Raw genomic sequence first — 23,560 nt, 5'->3', positions numbered from 1 at the left:
ACCCACTTAATCTTAGCCCGCTCGGTCGATTGGCTCAACTGGTTTAATTTAGTTCTCAAAGTCCTCAGACGTTTCTGGTTTTTACAACTTTGATTTTTAGTATTAACACTCCTTGCTTAATTTTGTATGTTTTGTCTCGTTTAGTTTTTTTATATCGACCAACAAATTTCTTCTCTAAATTTTACTGTCGACTAACTTTCTGCGAAATCTATTAAGGAAAAAAAAGTAACTGAAACTGCGCAAATAAAATATAAAATACTTGCTGTTTTTTTTGTTATTTTTTTAAATACGGTAAAATGAGGCAGATGCCAAGGTTTTTATAAAGAACGCTTTTTTAAAAAGTTTTTTTTTCTTTTTTTTTCCTTTGGTGCAACCAAAGTTGACGCATGCATCTACAGTAGAAAAACAGGTGCATACATGTGGCCTTTCTCGTTCTAGCTTTTTTTGCCTCAATCTGGCCGTTTTTTATTTGCTCTCTGTTTCTATAATTTCAGAAGCTGAACTCGAGGAGTCTTTGCTGTTTCATACAACTTGTGGGCTCCACGCTGCTGTTGTAAATGGTGGGAAAACAGCGCATAGACCCTAGTAAGTATACATATACTACTTGACTGTTAATTTGATAAAGTCTAGTTGTCTTCTATTTATATTTACCATAATTTGGTGAGATAATAGGTTTTGAATCAATGGATAAAATCCTAATATAAAGTCTTACTGCCTTACCGGTCCATTGCTGTTTAAATGAAATTTGACCGTTATCCATAACTGCTTTCTCTCGAAGCATGGAATTCCACCTCAGGATTCTTTAATAATTTTCTTAAAACTACAAATATTTCTTTTTATAATTCTTTAATAAATTTATTTTTTTATTGTATTTTTATTATTTTTTTTAATTAATTCTTTAAATCGAATATAATTTTTCGTTTTGTTAAACTTTATTTATGAAAATTTGAAAAAGTTTTAATTTGTGCATTCGTTCTCTAATATTTAACAGTTCGTGATAACGAAATGTAAGTAAGGAGCGACCCGGCTCAATAGTAACCGAAACTCTATAAAACGGAATTTTGATATATAGATATATCAAATAGATATATTAAAAGAATCGAATTTTATACTGATTTCAAATATGCAAATTTCATTTAAGTTTAGTATTACCCATCAAAAGTTATAAGCCTGAAAAAATGTAGCTTATTTTCGAAAAAAAGAGGGAGCACACCATAAAAGTCATATAATCTAGATGAACATCTACACCATCAGGTTCAGCGTCTCTGAGATCTTCATTGTAGAGGTTTCAAGCTTCTATCTGCAAAAATGTGGAATTCTGTATTTTTGCCAAAAAAAAATACGGATGCGTGTTTTTTTTTCGTTTTGAATATCGTGAGAGGGCTCATTCGAACGCAAATTAACAGTTCTAGCGTGCTTTCTAAGTGGTCAAAAAGATTAAAGGGCAACTTGCCCCCTCCCCCATCCATTTTTCCCCCGAAATCGTCCGATTCAAATTTCGAGATAGCCATTTTGTTCATCATAGTTGAAAAGCCCAGTAACTATGCCTTTGGATATAACTTGACCCCCCATAGCCCCAGGGGAAAGGTCTTTAATTTAAAAAAATTGCCCATTGTTTATGTATAGTATTTGTTATTGGAAAGCAAGCATATATTTTAGGGTGGGAAGACGAATTTTCTGCTGGGGTTTTTTCACGGGGGAACTTTCCATGGGGAGGGAAGTTTACAGGGGGTGAAATTGTCAGAGGAAATTGTACATTGGGGGAATTTTCCAGAATTCCTATACAAAATTATTTTGTATTTCTTGCTTTCTGCTTTTTGTTTTAATTTTACGCGTGGACTTGTTAAGGATAATTGTTCTGGGTAAATTTTTTCCGGGTTTGAATTGTATAGAGGATATATCCGTGGGGAGGGTATTTCTCCGTGGAGGTGGGACCAGATTTCCAGGGATTACATAGAAAACGATCAGAAATTAAGTAAAAAAACAAGTTTTTCAACTGAAAGCAAGGAGCAACATTAAAACTTAAAACGAAAAGAAGTTATTACGTACATGAAGAGGGTTGCCTCCTCCTCAACACGTTGCTCTTTACGCTAAAGGGTGAATTATGTCCTAATTCCTTAAGAGCGACTTTTCAAACATAAAGGTCGTTTATTTGGAACAATAAGAAGCTTTTTCAAAAGTACTAAAGAAACTTTCGCGTAAAAAGAGAGATAAAATAATTTGGATAATTATGAATATATTCCGATAGAGCCGACGTGAAATCTTCAGGTTTGGAATTTTGCTTAAGGACGATGAAATAGAATTATGATGTTGTAGTAATCTCATTTTCAAATTCTGATTAGTATGTTCCACATAAGAGCTTCCACAAGTACATGGGATTTTAAAACCCCACTTTGTTGCTCTAAGGAAGTTTGATCCTTTCCAGAATTTAAAAAAACTAGACAAAGTATTACTACCTCTTAAATCTACCTTTAAACCATTATTTTATAACATTCTTTTAAGTTTTTCACTTAGCCCTGGAAAAAATGGTAAAGAGCAAAATTACCTTTCTTTTCTGTTGTTTCCAGGATATCGTGAGAAAATTCTAGAAATGTTTTTCTTCTTTTCGAAAAAGTCTGTTCAATTAACCAGCCTGGGTAATGGTTACTTATTAAAATTTCTTTTAACAACAATAATTCCTCGTCAATGAATTTTGGAGAGCAAATTCTAAAAATGCGGTCAGTTAAGGATATGATTGAACCAATTTTTACTTGGTGAGCGTGACTGGAGGAGAACGACAAAAATCTATTGTTGTTAGTAGGTTTTCTGTAGATTTTAAAATCTAAACTATTTTCATTTTTTTAAAGAAAAACATCCAGAAAAGAAAGTTTCTTATCCTCTTCTAATTGTATTGTAAATTTTAACTCACCTCCCCAAAAATTAAAATGTTCTAAAAAACCTTTTAATTCCTCCTCAAAATAATTCTAGACTGAAATTATGTCATCCATATATCTCCTCCAAAATTTGTGTTTTAAAAAATATGAATCTAACGTTATTATTTCAATATTTTCTACAAAACAATTTGCTAATAAAGGACTTAAAGGGGCCCCCATGGGTAAAAAATTTAGTTGTTCGAAAAAAAATCTCTGAATTGAAAAAAAAATAAGAAAACGTATTGCACAACCAAACTAAATTAAGTCCAAATTTCTTAATATCTTTCTTTCAAGAAGAATTTCTGCTGCTTTTACATCAATATTCGTATACATTGATACTATGTCGAAACTTGAGATTATAGAATTTGAAGAAATTTCCACTGCTTTTAGTTTTCTCACAAGTTCTGACGAATTTTTAATGTAAGAAATTTGTGTCGACATGATTGGTTTACATAATGACACTAATCACTTGCTAAGAGCACTTGTTGGTGACTTTGTACTTGCAACAATTAGTCGTAATGGCAGGTTTGGCCTTTGTATCTTTGGAAGTCCATAGGATTTATTGAACAAAGAACTTCTTGGTAAGCATTTGTAGTAAAGTTGAGGTTTAATCTTCCTTTGTTCCTTCAAACTTTTTAACTCGTTCTTAAACTTCTTTGTGAACGATTCTGTCGGGTCAAAAGAAAGTTTTTTGTACGTTTTTTCATCTTTCAGTAAAACGTTTAATTTTTAATCGTAGTCCTTGGTATCCATTACCACTAAAGTGTTACCCTTGTCTGCATTTGTAATGCTAATAGATTCATCCCTTCTTAAATTATTAAGAATCCTTATGTCTTTGATGGAATTGTTAGTGATTTCTGGTTTAGGTAACCTGTCATTAGCCTTGTTTAGGTAACCTGCCATTAAAGCTTATCAGTAATATTTTAGGAGCGAGTTACAGTATCAAGCTGAAACCTCCAGAGCAAGATATGGGTGGTGTTCAACTGACGAAAACACAGTGTGTACATGCTACTACTGTTACTAATACCACTGCTAGTGTTGAAACTACTACTTATAAGACTACTAGTACTACTACTATACTACTACTGTTACTATTGCTAGTACTACCACTACTACTACTAAGGGTTTGAGTATAGTGGCAGCTCCTCTCAAAGATTGATAATAAAACATAAAAAGAAAAGAGTACATCCTAGTACATCAGCACCACTCTTTACGCTTATGTCTAACATTATATTTCTTTGGTTCAAGAACAAATGATCTACCATAGAATCAAAGGGGTAAGGAGTTGAAATTTGTCTTGTTATCCCACTAGTTCGAGAAAGCAATGACCAGTTTAGCTTTATGTGTTTTAAACGATGAAATTTCCCTTCCAAATTTTTGAAAGGCAATCAGTTCGAATCTCTCAATTGACTGTATCTAGGAATGGCACTCGTAAATACTTTTAGGATTGCACCAGTCAAAATTTAGTTTTAATAGCAAATGGCCGATGGACTGTCGGGTCACAGGTCATTTCATTTGGAAAAACTATAATCGTTTAAGAGACTTGTATAAAACGACGCAGTTTCACGTTTTTTCTTAGTTTAACATATAACTTTGTCTTGGCTGAATGTACTTGGTAAGCAGAAGCATAATCGCATAGTTATATCTTATAATGTTGGTTAGGTTCTAAAACAAATGATGCCAAAAACAAACGGCGTATTTGATACTTTTCAGTTAACTAAACTACAAGGATCAAAGTTTCAGATCCCTATTCACTTCAATGAAGGTAGCTAAACCTATTAATCGCTGAGATGTAAAATATCCAGCACATGTAGCTCAAAGAACATTCGACAAAATTGTACACATTTTATACGAAATGAAGCCACATTCTTCAGATACCCACTGAATTTCCAAGAATTTTTTTTTTCATATAAAAATTCTCTCCGGAAAAACTTTGAATGTTTACTTTCTTTATCCTGGAAAATTTAGGTTTTTGGCATATTTTGGCTTTAATGCCCACTTTTATAAGCTACTTTAACTTTTCTTTACATCCATGCAAATTGCTTTCGTAGGATAGCTTTTTTTTTTACTGTGTATTCTATTCTGTTTCAGATATTAACATGTAGTTAACCCTTCGAATCGTTGGTAGTGACAGTAAGTAAATAGCAGCAAGCATCTGTAGTAAGTGCTTACATAAAATGAACAATTCAGTGAATGTAAAGACCAATGTTAAAACTTAAAAAGAATTACAATTATCTTGTATAAAACAAGGGCTTCAAACCCACAATCCCCCCTACTCTTAACGTTACTTTGATCAGTGCTTTGCTAAAAGTATCAGTTTGACTTCAGTAAAAATAGCCAATAGATAAGTACAAGCTTTTATTTTTACGATTAAATGAAAAAACTTTTTTTTCAACTGACAATAAGGAGCAATATTAAAAGTTATAACGAACTAAATTGGTTCCAATGTGAGGAGAGCTTCTTCTACTTATTCCCTCACTCATTACGCTTAAGCTTGACTTTTTGTCAAAATTCTTTAAGAACAGCTTCTGAAACACAAGAGCCGTTGAATTGGAATATGAAGCCTTTTCAACAAACTAAAAAACATTAGCGTAACGAGTGAGAGATTGACGAGGGGGCGGAAAAAAAATTGTTTTTTTGTTTAAACTCTGATCAGTTTTCTAATTATTTTTCAGATCCCCTTTTCATGGAAAATTATCTCTGAAAATTTCACCCAAGAAGCTTTCCTGCCAACAAAAAATTTTCCCCGTGTGAATACCTCCCCCCCCCCACCCCACCAAAAAAGATGAAATTTCCATTTATTTTCTAGTAAAAAAATGCTACATGTTGCGAATGGGCAAATTGCATAAATTACTTCCCTTTCTCAGGGGTTGTGGAATGTAATAACATCCCCAATGCTATAGCTATTGGACTTTTCAACTGTGCTGAATCAATTGGTTATCTCAAAATTTTTATCGGATTTCTTTAGGAAAAAGGAGAGTGAAAGGGGCAATAGTTACCCTGCTTTCTTTTCGGTCACTTAAAAAAGGCAGTAGAACTTCTGATTTTCGTTCAAATAAGCCCTGTCCCGGTTTTCTTCGGCCATGAGCTTGATTTCATCGCCCTTGGAAGAAAAACATAGATCCGTGATCTTTCTTCTGGCAAAAAATAAAAAAATCCCCCGTTTTGTAGATAGGAGCTTGAAACCTCTGTAGGGCTCTCTGATATGCTGAATTTGGTGTGTGATTTTCATTAAGATTGTTTGACTCTGTGGCGGTTCTCCCCCTTTTTTTTTGAAAATCAGGCAAATTTTCTTAGGCTTTTATCTTCTGAACGGTAATATTAAACTGAATGAATTATATACATTTGGAATCAGCATAACAAGCTATTTTTTAAACGTATTAATTGTTATCAAAATTCCTTCTTTTAGCGTTTCAGTTCCTATTGAACCGATCCGGTCTTTACTTACAGTTCGTTACCACGAACTGTCTGACTGTCTTTCAAATTGCTTTAACTGAAAGTCTCAGTCAAACAGTTTGTGGTAACAAACTGTAAGTAAGGAACGACCCGGCTCAATAGTAACCGAAACTCTAAAAAACGGAATTCTTATGTCAGTAGATATATCAAAAGAATCGGCATATTGTGGTGATTTCAAATATATAAGTTTCATTAAGTTTAGTCTTACCCATCACAGGTTATGAGCCTGAGAAGATTTGAAATCGAAAAAAGGAGGAACACCCCCAAAAAGTTATAGAATTTTAATGAAAATGACACCGTCATATTCAGCCTATTAGATAACCTTTTTTGCCAGAAGAAAGGTCACTGATGTTTGTTTATTTATTATTTTCTTTCTGTTCATGTTTTTCCCAGGGTGATTGTATCGACCCAGTGGTGCTTGAATATCGGGAGAGGGCTCATTCACACGGAAATTAAAATTTCTAGTGCCCTTTTTTAAGTGACCAATTTTTACTCAAAATCGTACGATCAAAATTTTAGATAGCCATTTTTTTCAGCATAGTTGAAAGGCAAAATAACTTTGCCTTTGGAGATATCACGACCCTGCACAGCCCCTGGAGAAAGTTCTTTAAGTTAAAAATTTGCCCATTGTTTACATAAAGTATTTGTTATTAGGAAGTATGCATAAATTTTTAAGGTGGGGAGGGAGGGGGTATTCTGCTGGTAGCATTTTCAACAGGGATAATTTTTCAAGGGGAGGGAACTTTCCAGGGAGTGAATTTTCCAGGGGAAATTTTCACTGGGGGTATTGACAAAATTCCTATACGAAATTCTTTTTGATTGTCTTACATTCTCTTTGCCAACTCGATTTTACAAGTGGAGATGTTCTGCGGGAATTATCCGGGGGTTGTTTTCCGCGAGTTTTGGTTTTCGAAAAAATTTCAGCGGAAGGGGGTATCTCCAGAGTGATTGACAAACCAATCAGAAATCAAAGTTGTTTTTACAAATGAAAGTATACTAAGTAGAATTTTCATTCTGAATCGTCTGCGAAATATTTTACGCGGGAGGGGGGATTTTCAGCAAGGATGGAACTGTCTCGAAGGAATTTGACAGAAGGGGTGCACTTTACGCTGAATGAAATTTCCAAGGAGGAGTTTCCTGTGATGGGAGGGGGGATATATTTCATGGAGGGTGAGGCAGATTTGTCGGTATTATTTGAAATTAAATAAATAAAACAAGATTTTTTAACTGAAAATAAAAGAAACAACATCAAAACTCAAACCGAACAGAAACTATTCCGTATATGAAGGGTTTCCCCCTCTTCAATGCAGCTATAGCGTAAACAGCAAGGTATTGAAGAGAGGGCAACCCGTTATATATGGAATAATTTCCCCTCCTCATAATTACGCTCTTTACACCAATGTGTGGATTTTATCTCAATTCATTAACAGCTACTCCTAAAACACAAGGGTCACTTAATTAGACCATTAAGAAGGTAATTTAAGTAATAAATAATAATTTAGCCTTAAGAGTGAGGGGTTTAGGAGGGGGCAATACCCTTCATATACCAGAAAGGGCTATAAGTTGTGAAATTTGCCCATAATTTTTACACGCAGCATTAATAACATTATGTATAATTATATTAAGTAACACTAGTATAAGTTCATTAAATACTAACTAACATTTAAGAGTGAAGAGCGAGGTGTTTAGGAGGGGAAATATTTTGCCCGTAGTGTTTTCGTGTTGCCAGTTACTTTTGTGGTTTGATGAAGGTAGTTGCAAATTGTAAACTTAAGTAATTGTATATTATATATTTTATGTTTATTTTAGCTTTATATATATTCTTTAGTTATATATAGCCATTTTAGTATATCTATATAAAATATATATTTCTATAAGATGAGTATATTTCGTTTTAATTATTCATGTACGGTGAGCCAAAATCAAAACCTGCATTAATTTAAAAACGTTCAAAAATTAAATAAAAACAAGTTCTTTTAGCTGAAAATAAGGAGCGACATTAAAGCTTATAATAAACAGGAATTATCTAGCAGTTCGTGATAACGACGGGACATACAGTTACGTGGGAGGATCTATGCATGGAGGAATTTTTAATGGGGGAAGAGAATTTCCAGGATGGGGCTCTTGATTTCCCAGTATTATTTAAAAAACAGTCAGAAATTAAATAAAAAAAGTCGTTTTAACTGAAAGTAAGGAGCAATATTAAAACTTGAAACGAACAGAAATTTTTACGTATATGAAGGAGTTGATAAACTCATCACCCCTCTCATCGTTACCTGAAAGTTCTAACTTAGTACCCTAAATTATTCCCGAGATGCGTCTTTTTGATAACCTGCATGTACATAGTGTTTTTGATTTAGTTCAATATTCTCCAACGAAATTCTTCAAAAGCTTCACTAGAATGTCCTTGGCCTCTTGGACACCAAGGGTCAAACAAGCCCCCTTTCCTGATAAAAAAAAATATATGTGAGCAAAGGGCGATAAATGCTTACAGCCCTGTATAGCCCTCGCCCCAAGGAGTGTGTGTGTGTGTTTTGGGGGGTAAAATCCCCACCAAGGTCACAAAGGTTCGAACAAGCCCACTTTACCGATAAAAAAATATATATTTAAACAAAGGACGATATTTGCTTACAGCCCTGTATAGCTTACAACCCTTGCCCCAAGGAGTGGGACAGTGTATAACCCAATAAAAAATCCCCCTTTCATATAAATAATCCCCCTTCATATGCCCAATAAGCCTCGGAAAGTCTAATTCTTTATTGAAGTTCTTCAAAAAGTTTATGCACATACTCATTTTCAACTTATATTTGAACCCGTTTTTACTTCAAATCTACTTATTTTTTTGGGCTAGCTAACTTCTTTTTGGAAAATACTGTCCTTTGTTTCTTATTGAGATAGAACATTTCGAAAAAGTAAAGCTCAGCTTTCACAATTTCATAAAAAGTCTCAGAGAGGCTAAATACTTATGCATAGTAAGCTTTTTTTAATGCTAGGATTAACTTCATGGGACCAAGAGATATAAGATATAAATTTATTAAAAAAGAAAATAACACATTTACATTTATCAAATAAAAAAACAAACACTATTCGCCATTCGCCTGCCAAGAAAGGCAATAAGCTTGGAAGGGCAAGCGAGGTTATCACGCTCAACTAATTAAAGCCACATTCATATCACGCTACTCAACACAAAAGAAACTCAGCTGATGAAGGAAAAAGAAAAAAAGAGAAAGAGGAAAAGACAAGAAGAAGACAGAAAGAAAAAATTAACAGCAAAATAAATCAGTAAAAAACCTTGAACAGAATGACATCCTGGAGCGGGCTTCAGAACAAAATCACTCACGAGATAAAAGAAACTTCTTTGCCTGTGACTTAAAGGCCGGAAGACTAGGTGCATTTTTCACACACTCGGGCAATATATCCCAAACATGGGGACCATAATGCCGTATCACAAAAGATGCCCGATTGGTACTCCTAAAATAATGAGTTAAGTTATCAGCTTTTCTTGTATTATGATCATGACGGTCTCTATTAAAAGTAAAAAGATTTTCAAAAGCAGGGGTGAGCAGGCGATTCAAATATTTATTGGTAATCTCTAATTTGGGATATATCCAGGGAGTGGGACGGGGGGGGGGAACCTAAAATCTTGGAAAACACTTAGAGTGGAGGGATCGGGATGAAATTTGATGGGGAAAATAAGCACAAGTCCCATGTACATGATTGATATAATCGGAATGGATCCGCTCTCTTTGGGGTAGTTGGGGGGGGGGGGGTAATTATGAAAAATTAGAAAAAATGAGGTATTTTAACTTACGAACGGGTGATCGGATCTCAATGAAATTTGATGTTTAGAGGGATATCGTGTCTTAGAGCTCTTATTTTAAATCCCGACCGGATCTGGTGACGGGGGGGGGGAGTTGGGAGGGGGAAACCTAAAACTTGGAAAACACTTAGAGTGGAGGGATCGGGATGAAACATGGTGGGAAAAATAAACACAAGTCCTAGATAGAAGATTGGCATTAACAGAATGGATCCGCTCTCTTTGAGGTAGTTGGAGCGGGGGTTATTTCTGAAAAAGTAGAAAAAATGAGGTATTTTTAACTTACGATCAGGTGATGGGATCTCAATGAAATTTGATATTTAGAAGGACATCGTGGCTCAGAGCTCTTATTTTAAACCCGACCAGATCTGGTGACATTGGGGGGGGGGGATTTGGGAGGGGGAAACCTAAAACTTGGAAAACACTTAGAGTGGAGGGATCGGGATGAAACTTGGTGGGAAAATAATCACAAGTACTAGATACATGATTGACATAACCAGAACGGATCCGCTCTCTTTGGGGTAGTTGGGGGAGGTGTTAATTCTGAAAAATTTGAAAAAATGAGGTATTCTTAACTTACGAACGGGTGATTGGATCTCAATGAAATTTGATATTTAGAAGGATATCGTGTCTCAAAGCTCTTATTTTAAATCCTGACCGGATCTGGTGACATTGGGGGAAGTTTGGGGTGGGGAAACCTGAAATGATTGAAAACGCTTAGATTGGAGGGATCGGGATGAAACTTGGTGGGAAAAATAATCACAAGTCCTAGATACATGATTGACATAACCAGAACGGATCCGCTCTCTTTGGGGTAGTTGGGGGAGGAGTTAATTCTGAAAAATTAGAAAAAATGAGGTATTCTTAACTTACGAACAGGTGATCGGATCTCAATGAAATTTGATATTTAGAAGGATATCGTGTCTCAAAGCTCTTATTTTAAATCTTGACCGGATCTGGTGACATTGGGGGAGGTTTGGGGTGGGGAAACCTAAAATGATGGAAAACGCTTAGATTGGAGACATCGGGATGAAACTTGGTTGGAAAAATAAGCAGAAGTGTTACATACGTGATTTACATAATTGGAACGGATCCACTCTATTAGGGGGGGGGGGGTAATTCTGAAAAATAAGAAAAAATGACGTATTTTTAACTTACGAAGGAGTGATGATCTTCATGAAAATTCATATTTAGAAGAACCTCGTAACTCAGATCTCTTATTTTAAATCTCAACCGGATCAAGCGTAATTGGGGGGGGCCAGTTGGGGGACCGGAAATCTTAGAAAATACTTAAAGCGGTGAGATCAGGATGAAACTGGATGGGAAGAATAGAAACCTGTCTAAGATAGGTGACTGACATAACTGGACCGGATGTGCTCTCTCTAGTGAAATGGGGGGGGGGGTAATTTTGAAAATTGAGGTATTTGTAACTTACGAAAGGGTGACCAGATCTTAATGATATCTGATATTTAGAAGGATCTTGTGCTTTAAAGTTTTAATTTCAAATTCCGACCAGATCCTGTGACATTCGGGGGAGTTGGAGGGGGAAACCGGAATTCTTGGAAAACGTGAAAATTGGGGTATTTTTATCATACGAATAGATGATCGGATCGTAATGAAATTTGATTTTAGAAGGAATTCATGTCTCAGAGCTCTTTTTTCAAATCCCGACGAGATCTTTTGATATTGGGGGGAGTTGGAGGGGGAAATCTTGGAAAAACACTTGGAGTGGAGGAATCGGGATGAAGCTTGGTGGATAGAATAAACAAATGTACTTGATACGTGATTGACAGAATCGTACTGGATTCGCTCTCTTTGGGGGAGTTGGGGGGAGGGGTTCAGTGATTTGGTGAGTTTGGTGCTTCTGGACGTGCTAGGACGATTAAAATTGGTAGGAGTTTCAGGGAGCTGCACAATTTGACTTGATAAAGTCGTTTTCCCAGATTCGACTATCTGGGGGGCTAAAGGGAGAGGAAAAATTAGAAAAAATTAGGTGTTTATAACTTACGAGTGGGTGGACGGATCTTAATGAATTTTGATATTTAGAAGGACATCGTGACTCAGAGCTCTTATTTTAAATCTTGACCGGCATTAAGCCTCTTATTTTCCTTTTTAAATCAATCTATTGATTCATTGAATTTTGTTAGAGCTCGTACCATATGATCTCTTGGCTCTTAGCTCTTCTCGCCTCGTCACAAGTGCCATATGAGCTCTTAGCTCTTGTTTTTTTTTAATATTGCATTTTGAATTCTTTGCCATTTTCCCTGAGCAGTGAAGGGGTACGCCCATCCCCCTCGGGACACCCCTGGCTATCTTACTACTCTACTTTAGTACTCTAAGAAATATTTAGTTCTTTCCTTCTCGTATCAAATTAGATTCTTGAGATGGCAGCACTAGAGATGTTCGTTGATTCTTTCAAAGCTAGAGGAAAGAAGCAAGAAGATTGGAGCAGGTCTCACAGTAGCTGGGATGCATCCGTGATCCCAATATTTTTCTTTAATCCTAGGCCTCTGTTTTAATCTAATCCCTCCTGAAAGTTCCGCTGCCTCATTGAAATTACTTGGTGTCACAGTTCCTTCAAATTCAAGATCGGATAACATGTTGAAACATTATCTCCAAAGCTAATACTTCTGACTCACTTTAAAGCTCCTAAATACATTTAGCATCCCTATCCCACTTTTTAAGTATTTATACGTTTGCCCACCTTCATTTTGAATATGCTTTAGGGTTTGGCACCCTGGAATTCCTCGGAAAGAATTAGATAAAATTAAGTCTAAATCCAAAAATTGCCGTACAAATTAATTTTCAAAGAAGGTAAAGTTCCATAATCTCTTCCTCTAAGAAAAGCTAGACTAGAAACAAATTTTCTAAAAATTACTAGAAGAACATGGAAGTCTCTCTCTTTTTATTATTTGAACCAGTTTCCTCCACCCTTTTAACATTTTTGCCGACAGTTTTAATCTCTTCGTAAATTCTACTAATTTTATTGTTTTTACAGCTTTCGGCCTGTTATTAATTCCTCACATGAAAACTTAATATTTTTAACTTTCTTCCTTTTTTTCTTTTGACTAGTTTTACCATATGACACTTGACTTTCCATACTATTTATTCAGCACATTGTGTTTGTGATGGAATATACTCAATAACTATATGCTAAAAGAAGATTCAGTCAACACAGACACAACGATACAATACTGCACTTGTAACCACTCGATGTGCCACTTTTAGGGTATTTACCATGATTTGGCCACCCTGCTCTAGCATCACTTTGAAGCTATAAGGATTTTATTTACCATACTCAATTCCACATTGATTTTTGTTACATTTTCATTTCAATGGATATGACCACCGGATTTGGTAGTAACATTTTTAATTTTTGCTACAGCCGTTATAGTTGACATGATTTGCATTAAGATTTTAAATATAAAAAAGCTTTTTCGGTTGAAATTAAGGAGTAACATTAACACTCAAAACGAATAGGAATTGTTCCTTATATGAGGGGGCCTGCCCCCTTCTGATCGCTCGTTCTTTAAACTATTTATAAGGGGGAGCATGCCCTCCCCTCACCAGTAATTTGTACCACTGTGCGTCGCTACTCCCTTAAACAGTATTCTATGTTTGCCTAAAGCACTGAAGGCTCGTAAAAATTTAGAAAACATGGGCATGCAAGTTAAAATTTTGGGGTTTCAGGGTTAACTTCCCTTCTCCCTCATAAAAAAAGACTAATCCGCCTGCCTTGATGACAGCTGATTAGTAATTATACGTCACTGTACAAAATTTTATCAAATATCAAGCGAATCAACTTATGTTAATAAAAATTTGAAATAAATGTCCACATGAACTGTTAAATTTGTGTGGACTACTTCACTCCTTAGGAATAAATTCACCACCAAGTGACATTACTGCTTCTGAGGCTGGGGAGCTCAATATTTGGGTTTTTGATAATCTTAAATCGATGGGCTACCTAATATTTTTCTAGTTCTGTGCAAATAATATTTTTGCTACAAAATGGCAGAAAACGCCACTTTCCTGTTGTAAAATCTTTTTATTTTTCGCTCGAATGAGCCCTCCCCCGATTTTCTAGGACCATTGGCTCGATATGATCGTCCCTGAAAAAACAACAACATATAAACACGCCTCCCTGATCTTTTTTCTCGTAAAAAATGCAAAATTCTACATTTTTGTAGACAAAAGCTTCAAACTTGTGCAGTAGGATTCCCTGATAAGTTGAATTTGACGGTGTGGTTTTCATCAATATCACCTGAATTTTTGGGGGTGCTATTCCTCTTATTCGTAAATCACCCAAATTTTTTTCAACTCCTAAGTTTTGATAGGTAGCTTTAAACTTAATTAGTTTATATATTTAAAATCAGCATAAAAAGCTGATTCTTTTAAGACTCCTTTTTTGGAGTTTCGGCTACTACACGCTCTTTTTGCTCCTTATTTACAGTTTGTACCACGAACTGTTTGATACAAAGTTGCATTTCTAGTGTACATCTCTAGCAAGTAACAACTATAAAATATTTTCGTCATTTGGTATGAACAGAGATTTAGTTCGGCAGGTGGGTGGGGGGGGGATTGAAAAAGCTGGTCTGCTGCTAGACATTTGGTTATCTTTTTGAATTCTAATTCAATCTCAAATATAATCAAATATGATATTGCTGACGGCGCACAATTTACCACATAGACAGCGCAAGCTGACTCATAAATTCTACAGATTACCGCAAACGTTTTTAGAAGAAATACCTTTTCAGTATTTAGCTTAAATTTTTCTAAGCTATCACTTAGATTAAACTTAACCTTCTAATTCTAAGGTATAGCCCGATTATGTCGTAGTAAAACAACTTTTAATTTGGCTCATTGACTAGGCCTAGGGACACAAATTCAAAAATCCCTAGGAACAGATATCTTAATGTTCTATTTTTACTTCCGCAACGATTGCACTTGAAAAAATTAAACAGAAAGAAAAGGCAAATGACGACTTCGTCTACGAAATTGTTCGCTGTATCTGTTGTGTTTATAACATAGCATACACTTTGTCTTTCTTTGTTCCTCTCATCCCTGATAACACATTAAATAGAATTTCATGGAAGATATTGTTCAAACAAAAAAGAAAAAACAAATCTAGGAAAATAATATAAGCAATAACAACAGATATGTAGTAAAAATTACGAACAACAGTAATTCAAATCGAATACAAATATCAACTCTAATGGCTACAAACTGTCATCTACCTGTAACATACTACCGATTTTTGAATCTTAAATTTTTGTGATAACAAAAGTCATTGTTGTCCAATAAATATAGGAATTTCTAAAGTTTTTCCAAACTGTATTTTTCAAAATCTATGAAAGGGGGATTTTTGTTTTTCAATTGTTCTCCCACAGAAAAACACCCTAAATCATCCTCCCATTTGCCTTTTCTACCTGGGTCGCCTTAGATTTCCTGCTCCCTTCCCTAGATCTGGATTTGTTTACAAAAGATTCAACTGCTATTGAAAGATTTTATTGGTTTTGGGTTCTGAAGGTCATCACATATTGAATACCAAACACCTTTCATCCTGTAAGGGTTGGCTAATACCTGAGGGCAATGCTATAGCTATGAACTATTTTTAAGCAGACGAATGCGTGGTTTTTGTATTGAATGTTACATGCCAGAATCATTGGGATGAACATTATATCGGTAGAAAGAGCTAAGAAGAGCAGAAAATGCTTACAAGATTTACCGTTGACAGAAAAGAGTTACTTAAAACATCAGAAAAAACGCTTCAATTTCTTAATACATTAAAAAGCAAAAAATGGTTTTGGCCGGTTATCCTTGAATTATTGAAATTTCTTGAGACTAAAATGAAAGAATGCAATGGTCATGAAATTAAAGTCAGTCTTGAATACTTACAAAATGTGCCATGACAACCTCAGGCATTCATTTTTAGCCTTAAAAAATTGGAATTTCCCCGGCCTTAAAAAATCGGAATTTCCCCGGGTAGCCGAAATTTTTCTTTTATTTTTCATTGCATTTGGAAAAATAGGTATTTTTATCGTTCTGATTTTTTTTTTTATTTGAACCAGGAACTAAAATTACTATTGAAAGATAATGTCGTCTAAAAAATTATCTAGATTTAAAATCTAAGCAGACATTTAGGATAAAGAATTGCGCTCTCAAACATTATAAAGGTTTAATTTTCTCCTTGGTGTTTTCCCCCTTTTCTAAAAGTATGCAAACTTTCCTATTTAAGAATATGGCGGGTAAACTTGGACTCAATGAATTTTGAGCATGTTCCGAATCAGGATACTTACGTATTATACCGACCACACTGTTGTTCTTGATCTGTTTAAAACCGGTTTCTCTGTGTCCGCTCGGAAACAGTTAACTTAGCCTGATTGAGATAATGTGCTGTGTAGTCATTTTTTAATTAATTATATAATATATAGAGTTGGTAAGGTTAGGTGTTTAATATTATGCGTTCTGGGCCGCCTTCTTTCTATAACTTTCTGTTGTAGTTTCCATAATTTTGTTACTAAACTATCATATTTTTATCATATTTTGGAATATTTCATTATGATTAACTTCACTTCTTGAGTGTGGCTGGTATAATACGTAAGTACCTGAATGAGCATAAACAGCGATTCCTATGCTGTACAGGTTATGATAAACCTTTCGATTTTTAGAGTTTCGTTTTCTCTTTACTTTCCCTTCATTACAGTGAATAGTTTGATACGAATCTCAATCCCCTGATTGGCTAGCTGAAGTTCCTTATATTTTCTCTTAGCCATTTTTCATGGAATTTCAATATTCTATAATATAAAAGGGCTTTTGCTTCAACTTTAGCGAAATGTTATAGGCTAATACATTTGAGAACTATCGCTCAAAGGAAATGTGAAATAGAAGGATAGATGCCCGGAGGAAACAAGGAGTGGGTATTTAACTAAGGTTTGAAAACAGTTTTTTTTTCATAAAAACTTCAAAAATCCCAATTTATTCATTTTTAATTGTTTTGTATACTTTTGGCATTTTAATGGCAGGGAATTTTCTTATGGATGCCCTAGATCAGCCGTATTTATTTTGCCAATTTTTTATTTAAAATTCTCATACCTATGCATCTAAATAACTAAAGTTAGTAAATTGATTTATGCAAGATTATTTGTTTATTTCTTTCCAAAATGCGAAATCAGGTATAAATTTGAACGATTGGTAGTTTTACATTTTTCTTGGTCTTTGCATTGGTCTTCTAGAATTTGGTTTCCTGGTGGCTCTTTTAGTCGTTGGTTTCTTGGTTGACTTTTTGTTCCCTTTACCAAGAATACTTGAGTAATTTAGAGTTCCAGTGCCACATCTTGAGCACCGACAAATCTTGTCTAAGCCACATTAGCCTGTGGCACAGTTTTGTACCTGGCATGAAGCAACGCAGGCTAGTCTTCCAATACCACACCTTATGGCTTCAGTTTCTTTGATAAAGTGGTTGCAAAAAATATACAAAGGCAGGATGAATAATATAGCCCTCATTTTCTGAAAAGAAAAAAAAGTTTAGTTTCAATTGACCAGATTACAAGGTCATGTTTCCCAAGAAATTTGACGTTAACTTTACATGAGAAAGTAAGAAAAGATACCACTGGTACAGTTCAAAGAGTATCGGTCAGAAGCGCCATTTGGGCCAAATCTTGGGGTGGGCATGAACTCCATCTGCCCCCCCCCCCCCCGATTCACTTCGTGTCGCGTAAGAAAAAATGCGGGTTTTGGCAGCACATCAATCGAATATTCTAAGTAAAAACGCATTTTCAGCACCCGTGCGTTGCTTGGAAATGTACTGTAACCGAATGTGGAACTCAGCCACACTGGACCACCGTTTTATTAACTATGAAACTATTATGAACAACTCCTATAATTATCATATAATTATCATGTTTACAAAAGAGGAATACCACCTGGTACTTCCAAGAAACGATAAAGCTGAATTTATAAGTTTATTTTTATCCTTGAGACTTGTTTTGTTTCTTTTAAACCACCTTTTTATTAACTATGAACCCGTTATGAACAACTTCTCTAATTCCGAGAAACACTGTAGTGGAGCTCATTAGGTCGTTTTGCTTTTGAGACTCGTTTGGTCGCTTTAAACCAGATCTTATATTATCTACTTTTATGAATCCATTATGAACAAAAATAAAATGATCAGCACGGAGAGAGAAACTATCATACAGCAGAGCTATATAAATACTTGTATTATTTCTTCCTTCCTTCTCAACCTAATGTTTTCGTATTTATTATTAATATTTAAGGGTTTTTGCAGAACAGCATAATATAAAAATTTTTATGTACTGCATCAGTTAATGTCTAAGTTGTTTAGACTTAAAAAAACAGCTGAATTAGCCCAAAGTAGCTTAACACTTTCAACCGAGTAACTCAGCCAGGCTGCTTCTATAGGTGATCCAAATTATACCCCCCGTTATAAAAGAAGCTGCTGTGGATTTAGCTCAGCTGGGCGTCAGACAGGGTAAAAGAAATTGTCGGAAGATTGGCAATTTAGAGCAGGAGATATGTGCAAACAGTAGTGCCAGATTAAGGGAGGTGAAACAGGAGAATGGAATGTCTACGCATCTTCAGCTAGTGACAGCCCCAGTTTTTTCTCAGGAGCAGCCTACTGGGGGGGGGAGATAATAGCGCCAGGGAACAGGACAAGATTGCCTGAATTAGGAACAGAGGTTCTTACTGACTTGTGTTTCCGTTCTGTAGTTTGGAACTCACAAAGATATAGTAGAGAAAAACTAGAAAGTCTAGAATCAAATACATCATCAGGTCGAGGAAACTGAGTTTCCCTTTTTTTAACTATGCATGTTTTTGTTTTATTAATTTTTTTTGCGGCAGGAGGGTATGGGGACGCTCTTTTCGAGGCTAGTTTTGTTTCTTTTAAACGAGTTCTTATATTCGTTGGTTCTATTAATCTATTATGAACAAAAGTAAACGAAACAGAAAGAAAAATTATGATGCAATAAATACGAAGAAAACCCTACCCTCTCACCTTGTGTATAGATATACGAATGCCCATATTAGTTTTTACTCCCTTTCCAATCTAGAACCTTCCAGCTGGAAGGTTTTATGCTATTAGTCCTTGTGGAACATTTTCTCACAGTGAAGTAGCAAGGTAAATCAAACCTAAGGTTTTAAAATAGCAAACCTACGATATCTTGGGAAAGGCTTTTCGGGTTGAGCTGGAAATTTAAGGGAGTATTTTGGGACAATTTGGACCTGGATTATGATTTGGGGGAGGGGTGCAGAAGGTGGTTGGCTAAAAAAAACTTTTTACCCTTTTCATTTTAGTGTTTTGCACTACGAGCTTTTAATCTATACATAGTAAAGTAACAAGGCATATTAAAAGACTTACACCCAGTGTATCAGAATGCTGTATCTGCGATTTCTTGTCAATAGCTTGTGGGGATAAAATTTAGATTTCCAGGGAGTACTGTGGTGAAGAGAGGTTAAAAGAACCTCAAATTTTGTGTTGAGAGTACGAGATGAGAGTTTTAAACTTATATCCACGAGTCTCTTGGCAAAGGGACCTGAATGCATAAGAAATTAGGTTGATCCTCAGGACCTCTGAGAATGGGACCCCAAATAGGATAAAAAAAACAGGGCCTTAGGGAAACCTAATGCAAAAAATGACAAAGGAAAGATTGGCCCGTCCAAAGTTATGGCCCTTAAAAGGAAAAGTTCATTTTCTAGAGTACCTGTAAGTTTCTTATATACGTAAGTGCCGGCTTCAAAGGGACCCTGATGTACCAAAAAAAAAACTTCAAAATAGGTGTTCGATAAAAATGGGCCTAATTTTTTTTTTTTCCGAACGGCCCGAAACTTTTATCCTGCGTAAGAGTTCTTGCGTAAAAGAAACCCCATTGTACGTTAAAATTGAAGAAGGAATCATTACCTCGCCATGACAGGGGTTCCGAAAAGGGCTTTCCTTCTAGTTGGTTTAATTCTCAAGAATTGGGCCCGGGACCAAGAGGGCCTCAAATTTTCCCCCTACAAATTCCCTATATCTATTATAAAGCAAAATGATAAAAAGTAAGTACAACAAATGGTAATAGTACGATGGACGGGTAATTTCGAATTGAAAACTGAAAACTCTAATGAAGATTTTCATTTTTTTCAGTCTTTTAATACCTTTTCTCTGTATTTTCATTGAAAAACAAAAATTTGCATCTCCTTGTATTTTGAAAAACAAATTTTGTCCTCTCCCTACATTTTCATGAATTGAAGCCTCTTAAAGAATTAAATAAAAAAAAACAAGTTTTTTTTAATTGAAAGTAAGGAGTGACATTAAAACTTAAAACGAACAGAAATTACTCCGTATATGAAAGGGGCTGTTCCCTCTTTAACACCCCGCTCTTTACGCTAATGTTTGACTCTTACTCTCAACTCTACTTTTTAAAACAGTAAAAACTTTAGCTTAAAGAGCAGGGTGTTAATGATGGTATAGCTCCTTTCATATACGGAGTAATTTCTGTTCGTTTTAAGTTTTAATGTCACTCCTTACTTTCAGTTAAAAAAAACTTCCTTTTTTTTATTTAACTTCTGAACGTTTTTTAGTTAATCCTTGTTTTGATTTTGGTTCTCCGCAGATGAATAATTAAAGCGAAATTTGCATATTTATTTATTTGGCTAAATGGCTTTCCCATAGTTTTGGGAAATATAATCATCGAATGATTATGAGAAAAAAGGAGGGGGGAGAAGGAACAGTTGCACTCCAATTTTTGGGCTACTTAAAAAGGCAACTAGAACTTTTAGTTTTTTACGAACATTTTCATTAGTAAAAGATATACGTAACTTACGAATTAGCTTACGTAACAAACTTCTATATTCATATGTTTTTATTACGTATATGAGAGGGTTCGCCCACTCGTCAATTCCTCGCTCTTTACACTAAAGCTCAAATTTTGTCCCCTGAATCACAAAGGCCGTAGAATAAATAGTTGAAATTACTAAAAATACTTTAGCGTAAAGAGTGAGGTATTAGGAGGAGGTGGACCCCTTATATGCATAATATTTCTGTTCGTTCTAAGTTTTAATGCTACTTCTTACTTTCAGCTGAAAAAACTTTTTCATATTTATTTTTTCATTGTTTTTTTAAATAATGCTAGAAAATGCTGCGCCCCCTTCGTGGAAATCTTCTTCCCCCATGACAAATTCCTCCATGGAAAGTTTACCCCACATAACCCCCTCTTCTCAACCCCTCCTCCCAACCAAAAAATCCCCCTGAAAACGTCTGTACATTTCCCAATAACCATTACTATATGCAAACACTGGTCAAAGTTTGTAACTTGTAGCCCCTCCCACGGGGACTGTGGGGGAGTAAGTCGTCCCCAAAGACATAGTTATAAGGTTTTTCGACGATGTTGAATAAAATGGCCATCTCAAAATTTTGATCCGACGACTTTTGGAAAAAAATTAGCGTGGGAGGGGGCCTAGGTGCCCTCCAATTTTTTTGGTCACTTGAAAAGGGCACTAGAACTTTTCATTTCCGTTCGAATGAGCCCTCTTGCAAAATTCTAGGACCACTGGGTCAATACGATCACCCCTGAGAAAAACAAAACCAAAAAAAAACCAAAAAAAAAAAACAAATAAACACGCATCCGTGATTTGTCTTCTGGGAAAAATACAAAATTCCACAATTTTATAGATAGGATCTTGGAACTTTTACAGTAGGGTTCTCTGATACGCTGAATCTGATGGTGTGATTTTCGTTAAGATTCTATGACTTTTAGGGGGTTGTTACCCCCTATTTTCTAAAATAGGGCAGATTTTCTCAGGCTCGTAACTTTTGATGGGTAAAATTAAACTTGATGAAACTTATATATTTAAAATCAGCATTAAAATGCGATTCTTTTGATGTAACTCTTGGTATCAAAATTCCGTTTTTTAAATCTTTGGTTACTATTGAGTTGGGTCGCTCCTTACTACAATTCGTTACCCCGAACTGTTTGATCTTAGGAAAAATAACAGTAAAAGGAAGATAGGATTTTAGTTTAGACAGCTATGAAAGAAGTGTGCGAAAAAAAACACAAAATTCTACCGGGTGAGGGGGAAGGATATTAAGAGGTAAGAAAAAAGGTCGAAAAAATATACGGTCTCTGATTGATTGGAAATTTAAATCTCTAACCCCTCGAGCGAAGGTCAATCAATATGGACCGATCAACTTTTACCAAATCAGCTTGAAACTTAAACCAATCATTGGGCCATAGGAGCCCCAATGCATAAAACTGAATATTTAATATTAGGGATTGCGTTATTGATATGTTCTTCTAGAGACTAGTTTCAATATTTAGTATATTATATCAAGTTATATTGTCGTCTGATTAATCAGTGTTGCAGCAATAGATGGAACCTAGTGAAGAGCCAACCACAGCCCATAGTAGCCGAAACTATTTTAAAACACGTAAAGAAAAAAAATCAATAAAATGTAGAATAAAATGGCACAGAAAGGTGTCCCATAAGAACGCGTCATATTCAAATACGCACCACGTCCGCACTCATACTTCAGACATAGTAAAAAAAAAAAGTTTCAAATTCAAGAAAAGAAACACATTGAAACTCAATACGAACAGAAACAATCCTTTGTATGAGAAAAGAAGCTGCTTCCCAAGCCCCTTCCCCCTCTTTGTAGTATAGGTTTTCCAGTGGTTAACTGAAAACTTTTAGGAGTGCAAAAATACAGTCACTTTGCAATAGTAGGTGTTTTGCAAACCAACGGCCTATCGAAACCCTTTAACTAATAGCTTTACTGTTTCAAATGGATTCAAACAGATAAACCTTTCCATTTTAGAAGTGTAATGAAAAAAAAATGCTTGTTATCGTATGAGTCTACTATCAGACCAATCCTCTTGATATATAAAATAAAAAAGCCAGTTTTTTTCAACTGAGCCTAAGGGGCAACATTAAAACTTAAAACGAACAGAAATTATTATGTATATAAAGGCAAGCTACAGCTTCCTCATCCCCCACTCTTTATGCCAAAGTCTTAAAACTCTTTAACAATAATTCTCATTCTGACTCAACAGTTGTTTTGTTTTAGAAGTCGTCGTTTCTAAATGATTGGGATATAAAAGTCAAACCTTACTCTAAAGAGCGAGGGATGAGGATAGGGCAGCCCCCCTCATATACAGAATAATTTTTGTTCGTTTTAATTTTAATTATAAGTTTTTTTGAAAAAACTTGCTTTTTATTTAATGGATCAAGAAAGGTTCCTCTGATAGTAGAGCAATGCGATAAAAAGCGTAGCCTCTTTCTTTTTCATTGCGCTTCTAAAATGGAAAAGTTCATTTGTTTGAATTCATTTGAAACAGTAACACTAGCAGTTTAAGGGTTTCGAAAGGCCGTTGGTAAGCAA

General features: G+C 35.2%; 1 protein-coding gene across 1 annotated transcript in view; it reads left to right on the top strand.

The window, feature by feature from the left end:
• LOC136032205 (neuralized-like protein 4) overlaps positions 1 to 23,560 on the top strand; it is a 74,345-nt gene that overhangs the window by 17,544 nt on the left and 33,241 nt on the right. The window contains exon 4 of the mRNA XM_065712412.1: positions 495 to 585. Coding sequence (XP_065568484.1) covers positions 495 to 501 — 7 coding nt within the window. The 3' untranslated portion in view covers positions 502 to 585. The remainder of the gene's footprint in view (positions 1 to 494; positions 586 to 23,560) is intronic.

Source organism: Artemia franciscana, chromosome 10 (genome assembly GCF_032884065.1).
Source record: "Artemia franciscana chromosome 10, ASM3288406v1, whole genome shotgun sequence".
Lineage (NCBI taxonomy): Eukaryota > Metazoa > Arthropoda > Branchiopoda > Anostraca > Artemiidae > Artemia > Artemia franciscana.
Note: the sequence above shows the minus strand (reverse complement) of the source record. Positions and strands in the feature narration are given on the sequence as shown.